Source organism: Macaca nemestrina, chromosome 1, assembly GCF_043159975.1.
Source record: "Macaca nemestrina isolate mMacNem1 chromosome 1, mMacNem.hap1, whole genome shotgun sequence".
Taxonomy (NCBI): Eukaryota; Metazoa; Chordata; class Mammalia; order Primates; family Cercopithecidae; genus Macaca; species Macaca nemestrina.
In genome coordinates this window covers 213,477,870-213,494,143 of record NC_092125.1, presented here as the reverse complement: position 1 = coordinate 213,494,143, position 16,274 = coordinate 213,477,870, and the positions used below count along the sequence as shown (strand labels likewise).

General features: G+C 50.1%; 1 protein-coding gene and 1 pseudogene across 1 annotated transcript; both read left to right on the top strand.

Annotated features, from left to right (window-relative positions):
- Window positions 1-14,200, top strand: part of LOC105483158 (small ribosomal subunit protein eS4-like) — a 27,241-nt pseudogene extending 13,041 nt beyond the window's left edge.
- On the top strand, window positions 13,765-16,274 carry LOC105483087 (family with sequence similarity 43 member B). The gene has a single exon (XM_024793211.2). The coding sequence runs from the start codon at window positions 14,238-14,240 to the stop codon at window positions 15,225-15,227; it is 990 nt and encodes a 329-aa protein (XP_024648979.1). The 5' UTR covers window positions 13,765-14,237; the 3' UTR covers window positions 15,228-16,274.

The following is a 16,274-nucleotide window of genomic DNA, read 5'->3' as shown; positions in this document are numbered from 1 at the left end:
AGAATTTAGGATATCCATGAGCATTCTAGAGCAAACAGACTCTTCTGAAGAATATGCATGCACATTTAGCACCAAAAGATGCACACACACACCCCTGCCTACAATGGAGATATATTCACATGGTCAATCACAGTTCATTTCTACTTATCACTTATATAATCATTTACAACCACCTAGATATTAAGAAAATTGTACTTCAAGAGCATTGAAAACCCTGCCAGCACCTCTCTAAATGAAACAGTTCCCAGCCTTCGAATGAGGCACTGTACCAATCTCCATCAAGCAACCCAAGGTCACAAAGTGAGTCACTGTTGGAAGTGAACATTTCTAAAAAGTAATAAAAGTGTATGTGCTGTCCTTTAAGAATAACACTAACCTGCCGTCAATGAGGGGTTTGCTCTAAGCCAGGGGTGTCCAATCTTTTGGCTTCCCTGGGCCATTCTGGAAGAAGAACTGTCTTGGGCCACCAGTAAAATATACCAACACTAATGATAGCTGAAGAGCTAAAAAAATTTTTAAATGGCCAAAAAAATTCATGTTTTAAGAAAGTATGAATTTGTGCTAGGCCGCATTCATAGTCATCCTGGGCCGCATGCGGCCTCGGGCCGTGGCTTGGACAAGCTTGCTCTAAGCTGTTTTCTTGCAGTGGAGATGATGACAACAGAGGGCAGCTGGCAGAAGCAGGTCACATTCAGCTATTCAACAAACATCTTTTGAGTATCTACTGTGTTCCAGATGCTGTCCGGGCCACTGTGGAGTTGGCAGTGTTTAAGATAGATGCATTCCCTGCCCTCTACGTGTTAGAGTCTTGGGAGCAGAGAGAGAAAGAGGCAGCAAATAAATGATTACACAAATAGTTAACCGATTATAATTCTGATAGATGCTTTGCAGGGTTTATGTTGAGGCGCAGGACCCATGGAAGTCAGGAGGGGTCAGCAAACTTTCCCTAGAGCAGTGACACTTAATCATTGGCTTGAAAGATGAATAGACTAGAAGAAGAGACGGGGAGAAGGAAGGATGGGGACAAGGGGAAACAGCATCTGGAAAGTACCCAAGACAACAAGGTACTCAGGGGTTAGAGAAACTGGAAGGAAGCCAGTATAGTGTGGCTTGGGCAGAGAGATGTTTTTGGAAAGGAGCTCACAAGGAAACTAGGGAGAGGGCAACCTTGCAGAGTTTTGGGGGCCAGTGTGACAGATTAGGATGGTATTTATCTTCTGCTGAGAGATAAACTGTCCCCAAAGCTTAGCAACTTAATGACACTCATGTATCATCTCACAGTTCCTATAGGTTAGGAAGTCAGAAGCAACTTAGCTGCAGGCCCTGGCTCAGTGTCTCTCAGGAGGCTGCAGTCTACACATGAGCTGGGGCTGTGGTCATCTGAAGGTTGAACTGGGGCTAGAGGGTCTGCTTCCAAGATGCTCACTCACAGGGATGCTGACTCGGTGCTGGCTGTTGGCAGGAGGCCTCAATTCCTTGCCATGTGGACGTCTCCATAGGATGGCTTGAGTATCCTCATGACATGGCCACTGGTTTCTGCCATAGCAAGTAATCCAAGAGCAAACAAAGCAGAAGCTACAGCATCCTTCAGAAATCACACAGTGACACTTCCACAGTGTCTTATGCATTACTTAGCCCCATTCATTGTGGGAGGAGAATACACAGAGGCACGAACACCAGGAAGTGAGGATCACTGGGCGCCATCTTGTAGTCTGACCACAACAGCAATGTCTTCCATATCTCTTATGTGCCCCCCAGCCCAGTGTCTAGTGTTGAACTCAGCACCCACTTAAAATGATTCCTGGTCAAGTTTGGTGGCTCATGCCTGTAATCCCAGCACTTTGGGAGGCTGAGTTGGGAGGACTGCTTGAGCCCAGGAGTTTGAGACCAGCCTGGACAACATGGCAAGACCCTGTCTCCAAAAAATACACACAAAAAATTAGCCAGGTGTGATGGTATACACCTATAATCCCAGGAACTCAGGAGACTGAAGTGGAAGGAAATCATGAGCCCAGGGACCTCAAAGCTGAGTTGAGCCATGATTGAGCCATTGCACTCCAGCCTGGATGACAGAGTGAGACCCTGTTTCCAAAAAAAAAAAAAAAAAAAAGAAATTCTTAAGATGGTAGGTCGAATTTACAAATCACAAGGGACTATGGCAATTAGTTCAATTTCCCCTTTCATTTGTCAGAAAAAAAAACTGAGTGAATACACAAATATGAACAAATTTATCAACTGATAGGCATTGTTTGGGAAGAACACAAAGCGTCTTTGCGTGTTTTTCCTCTGCTGTCACCCCACTACAACAGCAGTCATCAACACAGAAGACTTCTCTGACCAAACGTGGGCAGATTTTCCACCATACACCAAGCAGTGGACACAAACTGAGTGTTCAATTAAATTCTGACACTACCGGATTCCACAGGTAGATAGAATCAGATCCCACAGGTTGAGGGCTCAGTCCACAAGACAGGCCTCCCCCTCCCCACTGCAGATCCCAGCTGCAATTCTGCGTCTCCAGAACTTCTGACCAGGATTCCCACAACCCCCACTTTAGGTTCAATTAATTTGCTGGCACAGCTCACAGAATTCAGGGAAGCACTTAACATGTACTGACTTCCTATAAAGGATGTTACAAAGGAGACAGATGAAGAGACGCATAGGGTGAGGGGCATGGATGCATAGGGAAGGGGCACGAAGCTTCCATGCCTTTCCTGGATGCACCACCCTCCAGGAACCTCCATGTGTTCAGCCATCCGGAAGCTCCTGAACCTGGGCCTCTTGGGGTTTTTTTATTTTTGTTGTTTTTTGAGATAGAGACTTTCTCTGTCACCCAGGCTGAAGTGCAGTGGTGTAATCTCAGCCCACTGCAACCTCTGCCTCCTGGGTTCAAGCAATTCTCCTGCCTCAGCCTCCCAACTAGCTGGAACTACAGGCGTGCGCCACCATGCCCAGCTAATTTTTGTATTTTCAGTAGAGACAGGGTTTTACCATGTTGGTCAGACTAGTCTCAAATTCCCAACCTCAAGCGGGAGGTTCAGCCTCCCAAAGTGCTGGGATTACAGGCGCGAGCCACCACACCCGGCCAAGCCCTTTTCCTTTAAAGAGAGGGGCTAGTCAGCTCACTGCAACCTCTGCCTCCTGGGTTCAAGCGATTCTCCTTCTTCAACCTCCCAGGTTACAGGAGCCCGCCACCATGCCTGGTTAATTTTTGTATTTTTAGTAGAGATGGAGTTTTACCATGTTGGTCAGGCTGGTCTTGAACTCCTGACCTCAAGTGATCTGCCTCTTGGGTTTTTATGACAACGTTGTCAAAATGTGATTGGCCTCCAGGGTGTGGGGTGGGACCCTCTCTGGAATGAGAGTCTTTAGAAAAGTGGGTGGGAAAAGCAGCGTCCTGCCTTGGAGCAGGTGAAAGGAGGGTGGAAGAAGGTCTTTGAGGTTCTGTTTCCTGAGCCCTGCCCCTGAGGCCTAAAGCACCCAACATTATGACAAAAGACTGTAACAAGGGTTATAGCATCATGAGCCAGGAACCATGAGGACCTGAGGGAAAACCTGCATCTATCCTAACACTACAACATGGAGGTACTTTTACGTTTCCAGAAGCAAGTGATAATGCAATCAAGTATTTACAAGTAGGATACATGAATCCTGAGCACAATATGAACCACCAGAAAACTACCAAGGAGAACCTTCACATTAGACGTGGAAAATTGAGACGAATTCCCCATCGCTTCCCCAAGCCTCACTAAAACAGGAAGGAATGACAGTGACCTTAGTGACAAAAAACAAATGAGAGGTGGCAGCAGCAGAGAGGTGGTGGCGACACTTTGGAGGATGAAAGACAAGGGGCAGAAGCTCAGCAGAGGGGAGAAGACTGCAACCCAACGAGAACCAGCCCAGCCGCATCGTGCGGAGGAGCCTGGACACCCAGGAATTCCAAGCAGCAGACATTTCTGGTGATGAGGGCGCGGGTGGTGAGAAGGGAGGACCCGTTGAAAGCCCGCAGTGAGAGCCCCAGCTACCCTCCAGGATCCGGAGCAGCATGGAGATGGCCACTTTGCCCTTCACATCAGAAGCTGCACCAGAGCTTTACCCTCTGAGGGACTGAATCAGTGAGTGCTAGACTGAAGTCCCCAGGCACAGCCAAGGTTGAGGGAGCCGTGATCCTGAACACAGCATTGACTGATCAATGAGACCCCCTGGGCCCATCTTCAGTACACTCCCAGTATGGGGACAGCCAGACTGACACACCCGCTCCATGAGGGCAGGAGACTCGAGGAGTGTTCTCTGGGAACAGTGACCGCAACTCTTGGTGTCCTTACAAATGGCTGAGTTGTCAACAGAAAATGACACTCACGTATGTTAAGCCCTGTCCTTCTCTCCGCTCCCTGGCCCTCATACATAAGGAGCTTCCAATCAGCTTTTGTGCCTGTCAGCTTAGGACTGGATAACACTAATACCAAACATTAGAGGAAAGCTGTAAACATAAGATTCAGACATTTACATTTTTAAACTAATTTTTTTTTTTTTTTTTTTTTTTTTTTTTTTTTTGAGACAGTCTCACTCTATTGCCTAGGCAGGAGTGCAGTGGCACAATCTCGGCTCACTGCAACCTCCGCCTCCCTGGTTCAAGTGATTCTCCTGCCTCAGCCTCCCAAGTAACTGGGATTATAGGCACATGCCACCATGCCAGGCTAATTTTTGTATTTTTTAGTAGAGACGGGGGTTTTGCCATGTTGGCCCAGCTGGTCTCAAATTCCTGACCCAGGTGATCCACCCGCCTTGGCCTCCCAAAGTGCTGGGATTACAGGGCATGAGCCACCACACCTGGCCTAACTTTTTTAAAAACAGGAGAAAGGAACTCAGGTAGCAAATCAATGCAGGAAACTGAAGAAGACTTTTAAAAACAACTATAGGCTGGGTGCAGTGGCTCATGTCTGTAATTCCAGCACTTTGGGAGGCCAAGACAGGAGGATCACTTGAGCTTGGGAGTGGGAGGGCAACACAGCAAGAGCTTGAGAGCTCATCTCTCCCAAAAATTCAACAAAATTTGCTGGGCAGATGGCAGGCACCTGTAGTCCCAGCTACCCAGGAGGCTGAGACAGGAGGATCACTTGAACCTGAGAGATCAAGGCTGCAATGAGCTATGATCCTGCCACTGCCCTCCAGCCTAAGCAACAAAGCGAGACCCTGTCTCAAAAACCAAAACAACTATCCCTAGAAAACCCTAAATATTCCACCAAAAAGACTTACAGTACTAATACATTAATTCAGCATCCAGCATCAGTTGGACTTCCATGCATTAACAATGAACAATCTGAAAAGGAAATTAAGAAAACAATTCCATTTACAATAACATCAAAAGGAATAAAATACTTAGGAATAAATTTCACCAATGAGGTGAAAGACTTGTACACCGGAAAACAAAACATTGCTGAAAGAGGCTGGGCACGGTGGCTCACACCTGTAATCCCAGCACTTTGGGAGGCCAAGGCAGGCAGATCACCTGAGGTCAGGAGTTCAAGATCAGCCTGGCCAACATGGCAAAACCCTGTCTCTACTAAGAACACAAAATTATCCAGGCATGGTGGCAGGCAGCTGTAATCACAGCTACTCAGGAGGCTGAGGCAGAAGAATCGCTTGAACCTGGGAGGCGGAGATTGCAGTGAGCCAAGATCACACCACTGCACTCCAGCCTGGGCAATAGAGCAAAACCCCATCTCAAAAAGAAAAAAAGGAAAATATTTATAAATTATACCTCTCATAAGGGATTAATATCCAGAATATATAAAGAACTCAACACAAACAACCCAATTTCAAAGTGGGCAAATGACTTGAATAGACATTTCTCCAAATAAGATAGACACACAATAGCTAACAAGAATGTGAAAGATGCTCAACATCACTAATCATTAGGGAAGTACAAAATCAAAAACCACAATGAGATATCACCTCACACCCATCAGACAACTTCTTAAAGCATATAGAGATATGGAGAAATTTGATCCCTTATACACTGTTGGTGGAAATGCAAAATGGTGTACCTGCTATGGAAAACAGTAGTGGTTCCTCAAAACATTAAAAATAGAATTATATGATCTGGCAGTTCTACTTCTGGATAGATATCCAAAACAATTGAAAGCAGGGTCTCAAAAAGATTTTTTTTTTTTTTTTTTTTTTTGAGACAGAGTTTTGCTCTTGTTGCCCAGGCTAGAGTGCAATGGCACAATCTCAGCTCACTGAAACCTCCACCCCACCGGGTTCAAGCGATTCTCCTGCCTCAGCCTCCAGAGTAGCTGGGATTACAGGCATTCGCCACCACGCCCAGCTAATTTTTTGTATATTTAGTAGAGACGGGGTTTCACCATGTTGGCCAGGCTGGTCTCGAACTCCAGACCTCAGGTGATCTGCCTCGGCCTCCCAAAGTGCTGGGATTACAGGCGTGAGCCATCACGCCCACACTCAAAAAGATATTTACATACACATGTTCATAGCAGCATTATTCACAATAGCCAAAAGATTGAAGCAACCCAAGTGTCCATCAACAGATAAATGGATATACAAAATGTGATGTACATAGACAATGTAATATTATTCTGCCATAAAAAGAAAGGAAATTCTGATACATATGAAGACATGCTAAGTGAAATAAGCCAGTCACAAAAAGATCAAAACTCCATGATCCCTTTACATGAAGTATCTAGAGTAGCCAAATCCAAAGAAATGGAAAGTAGAATGGTGGTTGCCAGGGGCTATGGAGAGCTGGAAATGAGGAGTTGTTGTTCAATGGGTATAAAGTTTCAGTTTTGCAAAATGAAAAAGTTTTAGAGGTTGGTTGTACAATAATATGAATAGGCTTAACAATACTGTACTGTACACTTAAAAATGGTTAAGATGGTCAGTTTTATGTTATGTATATGTTACCACAATTGAAAGATAAAAAATTTCAAAAAGCAACTACAATTAACATTCTTAGAGACACCAGAGATAATATTATGTCCATGAAACAAGAATAAGATGCTATAGAAAAAAAAAAAAAAAAACCAAGAAATTGCTTTTAGAAGCAAAGATTTGTGAGGAGAGGGATTTTTAAAAATCTGATAGAAAAGTTGGATGATAAAGTTGAAGTAATGTCCCAGGAAATAGAAAAAACATTTTTTAGGCCGGGCGCGGTGGCTCAAGCCTGTAATCCCAGCACTTTGGGAGGCCGAGGCAGGTGGATCACGAGGTCAGGAGATCGAGACTATCCTGGCTAACATGGTGAAACCCCGTCTCTACTAAAAATACAAAAAACTAGCCGGGCGTGGTGGCGGGCGCCTGTAGTCTCAGCTACTTGGGAGGCTGAGGCGGGAGAATGGCGTGAACCCGGGAGGCGGAGCTTGCAGTGAGCCGAGATCACGCCACTGCACTCCAGCCTGGGAGACACAGCGAGACTCCGTCTCAAAAAAAAAAAAAAAAAAAAGAAAAAAAAGAAAAAACATTTTTTAAAATGGAACATTGCAAAGAACACTTTGGAAAATTAGAGATTGAACTAAAACAGATCTGGAAAGAAAACAAAAAAACAAAAAAGAGAAAATGGAAAGAGGAAACTAGCACCCACAGAAATTTCCCCAAAATTGATTTCCAAATTAAAAGAGATTGATTTCCAGAATAAAAGGCCCACCAAGTGCCCAGAGAAAACACACATCATTGTGAAACTTTAGGCCTCTGGAAGATCCTGAAAACTTCCAGAGGGAAAAATCAAGCCATACGCACAGGATAGGGTATCAGATTGTCATTTGACTTTTCAACAGCAACTATGGATCATGTCTTCAAAATTCTCAGGGAAATTTATCTCTACTGTCGAATTCGACACTGATATGGTTTGGATCTATGTCCCTGCCCGAATCTCATGTAGAACTGTAATCCCTAGTGTTGGAGGTGGGGCTTGGTGGGAGGTGATTGGATCATGGGGGCAGCTTTCCCTTTAGTACTGTGTTACAATAGTGAATTCTTGTGAGATCTGATTGCTTAAAAGTGTATAGCACCTCCCTCTCTCTTCCTCCTGCTCCACGTGACACCCGGCTCTCCTTTCACCTTCTGCCGTGATTGTAAGTTTCCTGAGGCCTCCCCAGAAGTAGAAGCCACTGTGCATCCTGTACAGCCTGCAGAACCAAGTCAATTAAACCTTTTATAAGTTACCTAGTCTCGGGTATTTTTTAATAGCAATGAGTGAATGAACTAACACAGACACCAAGGCACACCATCAATCAAAGTTAGTAGAATATATGCTCTGTCAAAACAAGAAAATAACAACAAAAACCAAGGGATCCAGAAAGCAGGATCCAACATAGGAAAGAAGCAAAGGAAACTCCCAGGATAGTAGTAGTGTAAGGTCCCGGGACAGTAGCTCCACAGGTCTCTGCATTCCAGGTGGGAGCCCAAAGAGGATGCCTCTAAGAGGGATGTCCCTAAGAAACACAAAGAACTGGAAAAATCACCTGGTATGTTCAACCAAGTCAAGAGGAGTTTTACTGTTCCATTGGAGAAGTAGAGGATAAATTAGCGATAGGTACACAAGGAAGTTTTTTTTTGTTTGTTTTTTGTTTTTTGTCTTTTGTTTTTGAGATGGAGTCTCACTCTGTCACCCAGGCTGGAGTGCAGTGGTGCAATCTCGGCTCACTGCAAGCTGCACCTCCCGGGTTCACGCCATTCTCCTGCCTCAGCCTCCAGAGTAGCTGTGACTACAGGCACCCACCACCATGCCCGGCTAACTTTTTCTTGTATTTGTAGTAGAGGTGGGGTTTCACCGTGTTAGCCAGGATGGTCTTGATCTCCTGACCTCGTGATCCGCCCATCTCAGCCTCTCAGAGTGCTGAGATTACAGGCATGAGCCACCGTGCCCAGCAAGAAAGATTTTTTCTTAAAAAATGAGGCAATTCCTAACTTCTGAAAAAAACAAAAAAGTTGTCCAACAAGGGAAGTAAGTGGAATCATGGCACACTTTAAGGCTCAGCTCTGAACAATATTTACATAGTTATAACAATTAAACCCTGAATACTGGTGCAACAGAAACAACAAAATGTTCTAACTCAACTGGGAGGGAGGGAGGAGGAAAACTATGTGTGATGGGGGTGGATAAAAGGACAATATTCCTCATCTTCTGTAACAGGGAGACAATATATAAGAATTTAAAAACTGAAATGTCTGAATTAGAAGGGTCAGAGAGATGGAGGCATATGACAGAAATGCCATCTAAAATGTATAGAAGAGCCGGGTGCAGTGGCTCACGCCTGTAATCCCAGCAGTTTGGGAGGCCGAGGCGGGCAGATCACTTGAGGTCAGGAGTTTGAGACCAGCCTAGCCAACATAGTGAAACCCCATTTCTACTAAAAATACAAAAATTAGCTGGGCATGGTGGCAAGCGCCTGTAGTCCCAGCTACTTGGGAGGCTGAGGCAGGAGAATTGCTTGAACCCGGGAGGCAGAGGTTGCAGTGAGCTGAGATCACACCACTGCACTTCAGCCTGGGTGACAGAGCCAGACTCTGTCTCAAAAAAATAAAACGTGTAGAAGAGTGGTTGTCTTTGGAAGTGGGAATTGGGACTAAAAAAGAATGGGGTAAGGGATTGATTTGTTTTAAATTATAAGCCTACTATAAGCCAGGTATTTGGCTTTTTAAATTAATATTAGCATAAATATGGTATCGATGTTTGAAAAAAGAGAAAAGATCCAACTGCATGCCAGTCTGAAGTAGTGACAACCTGGTGCCAGGCTGGGCGCTCTTACCAAGGAAAGGAGTGAAGAGAAAGCTTAACAAAGAAGGCAGCCCTGGTCCCATTCATGATGAGTGTGGCCTCCACGCCTGCGACCAGGCCAGCATTTCGCGACGTCTAAATAGAAAGGATGGTGGAAGCCCAGAGGGCAGCTGAGCCCTCTATACCAGGGGTCTCCAACCCCTGGGCTGCCAACTGGTACCAGTTCATAACCAGTTAGGAACTGGGATGCACAGCAGGAGGCGAGTGACAGGCAAATGAACATTACTGCCTGAGCTCCACCTCCAGTCAGATCAGCAGCAGCATCAGATTCTCATAGGAGCGTGAACCCTACTGTGAACTGCACATGCAAGAGACCTAGGTTGCATGTTCCTTATGAGAATCTAATGCCTGATGATCGAGTGTGGTGGCTCACGCCTGTAATCCCAGCACTTTGGGAGGCCGAGGCGGGTGGATTACCTGAGGTCAGGAGTTTGAGACCAGCCTGGCTAACATGGTGAAACCCTGTTTCTACTAAAAATACAAAATTAGCCAGGTGTGGTGATTTGTGCCTGTAATCCCAGCTACACGGGAGGCTGAGATATGAGAATCACTTGAACCCAGGAGGCAGAGTTTGCAGTGAGCCAAGATCGTGCCACTGCACTCCAGTCTGGGTGACAGAGCAAGACTCCATCTCAAAAACAAACAAAAGAAAAAAGGATTGAACTAATGCCTGATGATCTGAGGTAGAACAGTTTCATCCTGAAACCATCGCCCTCCCCTCCATGGAAAAATTGTCTTGCATGAAACCGGTCCCTGGTACCAAAAATGCTGGGGACCGCTGCTCTTACAGGAAAAAGGCTAGAGGAAGAACAGAATGCCCAAGACCAAGCTTGCTTTGAGGTCAAGGGATTGTAACATAAAAACAGACTACTGGGTTTCCTGTGGTCTCACAGTCCCAGGTGACACCCTCCCCATCCCCTGAGAATTTTTCCAAGGAACAATGGGAATAGAAGTCACACCACCAGAATTAAGGAAGGTGGGGCAGGCTCGGGAGCGAGTAGAGACCCTCAGCGTGCAGCACACATGTACCTGTGGCCACTTGATCTCTCGGCCGCTGGTAGGCAGGAGGCTTAGGGTTGCCAGATACATGCAATACTTGGACATACTTAGACTTCACAGTGCTGTTTTTGGCCAGGTGTGGTGGCCCACACCTGTAATCCCAGCAGTTTGGGAGGCTGAGACAGGTGGATCACTTGAGGCCAGGAGTTCAAGACCAGCCTGGCCAACATGGTGAAACCCCGTCTCTACTAAAAATACAAAAGTTAGCTGGGTGTGGTGGCACATGCCTATAATCCAAGCTACTTGGGTGGCTGAGCCATGAGAATGGCTTGAGCCTGGGAAACAGAGGTTCCAGTGAGCCGAGATAGCACCACTGCAGTCCAGCTTGGGTGACAAAGTGAGATGCTGTCTCAAAAAAAAAAAAAAATGGTTGTCTCTGAAACACATTTAATTACATTTCCTGTTAATTACATTTCCTGTGTCTTTATATGTTAATTCTAGCAAGCCTAAGGGGCTGGTTGCACCTTCCTTCCATCAACAGCTGGAGTTCAGCCAGGCCTGGTAGCCATACCTATAATCCTAGCCATACAAAAGGCTGAGGCGGGAGGTTCGCTTGAGTCCAGGAGTTTGAGATCAGCCTGGGCAACAAAGAACCTGTTTCTACAGAATTTTTTTTTTTTTTTTTTTGAGACATTGTTTCGTTCTTGCTATCTAGGCTGGAGTGCAATCGGCTCACTGCAACCTCTGCCTCCCGGGTTCAAGAGATTGTCCTGCCTCAGCCTCCCGAGTAGCTGGAATTACAGGTATGTGCCACCATGCCCGGCTAATTTTGTATTTTTAGTAGAGATGGGGTTTCTCCATGTTGATCAGTCTGGTCTCGAACTCCCGACCTCCGGTGATCCGTCCGCCTTGGCCTCCCAGAGTGCTGGGATTAAAGGTGTAAACCATCATGCCTGGCCTCTACAGAAAAATTTTAAAAACTAGCCAGCCATGGTGGTGCATGCCTGTGGTCCCAGCTACTCAAGAGGCTGACATGGGAAGATAGCTTGGGCCCGGGAGGTCGAGCTGCAGTGAGGGGTGATCTCTGCACTCCAGCCTGGGAGACAGCAAGACCCTGCCTCAAAAAAAAAAAAAAAAAAAAAAAAAGCTTGCAGTTTTCTCAGGCTTGCAAGCTGAGACTGCTTCTGAGCACTCCCACCAGCCCACTGCCAGCGGGGAGAGGGAACCCCCAGTGGCAAGGTCCAGAGAATGGCCCTAGGAGACTCAAGGCAGGACATGGCAGAATTTTACAGTGAACTGACTTTCAGGTCAAAACCACATGAATTCCTTCCTATAAAGGAATTTGGTTGAGTTAATGTCTCCATTGGCCCAGGAGACAAATGTGGCGCCATGAAAAGCACTGCAATGATCACTGGCTTCTCAGAACCTGTTCTCTCCCCCTGGAAAATGAGGCCACATCTGCGGGGTGGGGAATAGTAGGAGACTTACTTTCATGTCCTTCTGTGAATTTTTACCACATGCACATATTCCTTTTATAATCAGCAAAAGGTGATAAAGATATTTCCATATGAAAAACCAACGGAGGCTACAGTCGACCACATCATCTGGGAGTCACCCTCCAAAGATACTGCAATTCGGAGTAATTTCCTATTCTTTATTTGCATATTATTTTCTTGTGATGGTTTGTTATTTTACTTATATTCCCCTGGGGATTCTGACCCCAGCCACTCACCACTCCTACCTACTAGCATGATGTTGCTAGCCAAGATAGTGCACACCATCTTCCCAAATCTTCCCACTGCTCCCACTCTTGGAGGTCATGTGGTTTGGCTTGGCCCAGCCCAAGCTCTCAATTCAGCTCCAGCCCAGACCTGGGTTCACTCCTGACTGGACACCACCCCAGATGACCTGTTCAGAAGCCAAGGAAAGAGCTTGAGTGTTGGCTCTGTGAGAGCCCGAGCCAACAAGACTCCTGGGCCCATATGAGCGCAGTCCCGGAGTTCTAGGGAGCTTGTGGCTTAACCAATCTTGAAAGAGGGAGCTGTGTCCCCACACCCATGAACAACTGTCTCTCAGAATACCAGAACTTCCTCCCTAGTAGGTGCTCATCACTTCTCATTAGGAGGTCCCGGGGGAGGATGGACGGTTAGGGGCAGCCCCTGGGTCACCCAGGCCTGAGTGAAGCCCTAGTTTTACCTCCTACCAGCCTGGAGACCTTGGGCCAGTCATTTAACTGAGCCTGGGCTTGTTCCACGAATTAAATGAGATCATGAATGCTAAACCCCTGGGAACTCACAGGAGTTCACAAACAGGAGCTGATTTCATCTTCACAGAGCCCAGAGGCTGCCCGTTAGCCAGAAGGAGCTTTTCAACTGCAATTACCACAGACCCTGTTCTGAAAGTTTCCCCCACCCTCAAAGAGTGCCCTCCCTGCTTCAGGCCAGGCGAGGGGCACTGCCAGCCACTGGAGCAGTGGCCAGGTCTCTCAGCTCAGGCCCAGCGGTCTAGCCCACGACCTTGGAGGAACCTGGGAGAAAGCTTCCCCAAGCGACAGTACTTTTCCACTGCACTGCTCGGCCACCTCGGCTGGCTTTGTGCTGTGCAGACCAGGCAAAGTGCGCCAGGCCGGCCCCTTCAGGAACCCACCCTAACTCCCACTCCCAGGGATGGGGGTAATGACATGCTGTGGGTGAGGGACAGCAGGAATCTTGGGGTGCGGGGGTTCCCGAATGCGCCAGAGGGAGCTTGGAGGCCAGTAGCGAGGCCAAATAAATTAGTATAGACAAAGCCCTCCTGTATATTTCAGGGGATTCCTAGTACTTAACAGCCCTCTCTACCCCCACCCCTCCACTAATAATGATTAAACCCGTTCCACCGCGCCTGTGCAGGGTCCCGGGCAGCGCGAGCCTGCGCGGGGGAGGGGAGAAGAGGGCAAGGGGAGGGGACAAGAGAGCTAGCGGTCCCGCCCGGTGATGTAGGCAGCCGGGGGAGGTGGAGCCGCGACGCCTGAAGGAGTTCCCACCGCAGCCGCGCTCTCGGTCTGCCCCACCGAGCAGCCGCCAGAGGCTCCGGCGACCCAAATTGCGGCAGCAGGGACGGCGGAAATCCCACTGTTTGGGCCTGGGGGGCGTCCAGCCCAGCCCACCCCCAGCCCCGGCCCCTCCTCGCTTCCCAGACGGCTGGAGCCACTCCCGGGAAAAGCTGTTCCCAGCCACTCGGCCGCCGTCCGGCACCTCGGCTGCCGGCCCGGCTGGGCACCGGACATCTGCGAAGCTTGCCCTGCCTGGCACTGGGCATCTCCGGGCACCGACTGTCTCCGGCGCTGCCCGGCTTCTCGCGACTCCAGAGCGGTGGACTTCTGCGCGCCTTCCCTCCCCCGGCCTCCTGACAGGACGCCGGTGAGCTCCCCGCGCCCCCAGCCCGTTTGGCCGCCGCCGCGATGCTGCCCTGGAGACGTAACAAATTCGTGCTGGTGGAGGACGAGGCCAAGTGCAAGGCGAAGAGCCTGAGTCCGGGGCTTGCCTACACGTCGCTGCTCTCCAGCTTCCTGCGCTCCTGCCCGGACCTGCTGCCCGACTGGCCGCTGGAGCGCCTGGGCCGCGTGTTCCGCAGCCGGCGCCAGAAAGTGGAGCTCAACAAGGAGGACCCGACCTACACCGTGTGGTACCTGGGCAACGCCGTCACCCTGCACGCCAAGGGCGACGGCTGCACCGACGACGCCGTGGGCAAGATCTGGGCTCGCTGCGGGCCGGGCGGGGGCACCAAGATGAAGCTGACGCTGGGGCCGCACGGCATCCGCATGCAGCCGTGCGAGCGCGGCACCGCCGGGGGTTCGGGGGCCCGCAGGCCGGCGCACGCCTACCTGCTGCCGCGCATCACCTATTGCACGGCGGACGGGCGCCACCCGCGCGTCTTCGCCTGGGTCTACCGCCACCAGGCGCGCCACAAGGCCGTGGTGCTGCGCTGCCACGCTGTGCTGCTGGCGCGGGCGCACAAGGCGCGCGCCCTGGCCCGCCTGCTCCGCCAGACCGCGCTGGCGGCCTTCAGCGACTTCAAGCGCCTGCAGCGCCAGAGCGATGCGCGCCACGTGCGCCAGCAGCATCTCCGCGCGGGGGGCGCCGCCGCCTCGGTGCCCCGCGCCCCGCTGCGCCGCCTGCTCAATGCCAAGTGCGCCTACCGGCCGCCGCCGAGCGAGCGCAGCCGCGGGGCGCCGCGCCTCAGCAGCATCCAGGAGGAGGACGAAGAGGAGGAGGAGGACGACGCGGAGGAGCGAGAGGGAGGAGCCCCCCAGCACGAGCGGCCGGAGGTGCTCAGCCTGGCCCGGGAGCTGAGGACGTGCAGCCTGCGGGGCGTCCCGGCGCCCCCACCGCCGGCTCAGCCCCGCGGCTGGAAGGCCGGCCCCAGGGAGCGGGCGGGCCAGGCGCGCTGAGAGCCGAAGGACAGGACTCGCGGCCCCAGGCCCGGCCCGCCAGACTCACAGCCTCCAACCCCGGCCCTGCCCGCTTCGGCTGCCCCGGTCCCCGGCCCGTGTCTCCCCGTGGTCTCCGTGTTGTCCTCCCCGCCGCCTCATTTTGGCTCAGGGTGATGCCTGATACGCCCTTCGTTATTGGGGGGTGTTCATCTCTCCCCACACCCGGAGTTGCCCGGGCCTGCCATTGTGGACCCGCCCCCTATGCTTTACACCCAGTCTCTTTGCCCACAGACCTCCTCATTCCCTCCCAAAACATCCTCTTAAGGGAGGAAGTTTCCAGAAATCAGGAGGGTGGGTTTGGACCCTGGGCAGGGTGGAGGCAGTGACCCTGCCCTTGGTCCCTCTAGCTTTCTTCCCTATGGAAAAAAAAATAAATCCCTGGAGAGGCATTCGTGTAGGGGAAGAATCTAGCAGTCTGGGAGAATTGGGGCTGGGCCAGTGGTGGGCAGAGTCCACTGCCATACACACGGAGGAATTCGCAGGCCCAAGCCCCGCCTCTCTACGCCCTGGAGGACTCCTGGGACTTCACTGCTCTGCCTCTGGAGAACACTGAGACAGTCCCACCGACGTTCAAACAACAGGTTAGGCCAGGTAACAGCCCTGCACCAGGCCACTGCCCACACCTCTGCCCAGGCACCCCCGCGGGATTCCTTGCCCGTCCCATCTCTGCAGACGGATGTATGTGGTCCCCTCCTAGGTGCCCCGCAACCAGGACCAAGATGGGGCTTCCAAAGGAGGTAAGGAGAACCTTTGGCAGGTGCTTGGGGACACTGACTACCTAGAAAGTAGACACAGCAGAGATACTCCCAAGTCGAGGCTAGTCACAGCAGGTGGGTCCTGACAGCAGCGGATTCTCCCAGCAGGATGAGGAAGGAGGGTGTGTTAACCCAACCAAGGGAGTGGGCCCCCCGCCCCGCCCAGGTGTCTTCGCCAGACCACAAAAAGCCCAAAGATCTATGTGTCACTGATCATTGTAAATAAAGTGGACCTGCTTTTTCAGCCCTG

Coding starts and splice junctions, on each gene's coding strand:
- LOC105483087 (XM_024793211.2), top strand. CDS start 14,238: ATGCTGCCCTGGAGACGTAACAAATTCGTGCTGGTGGAGGACGAGGCC.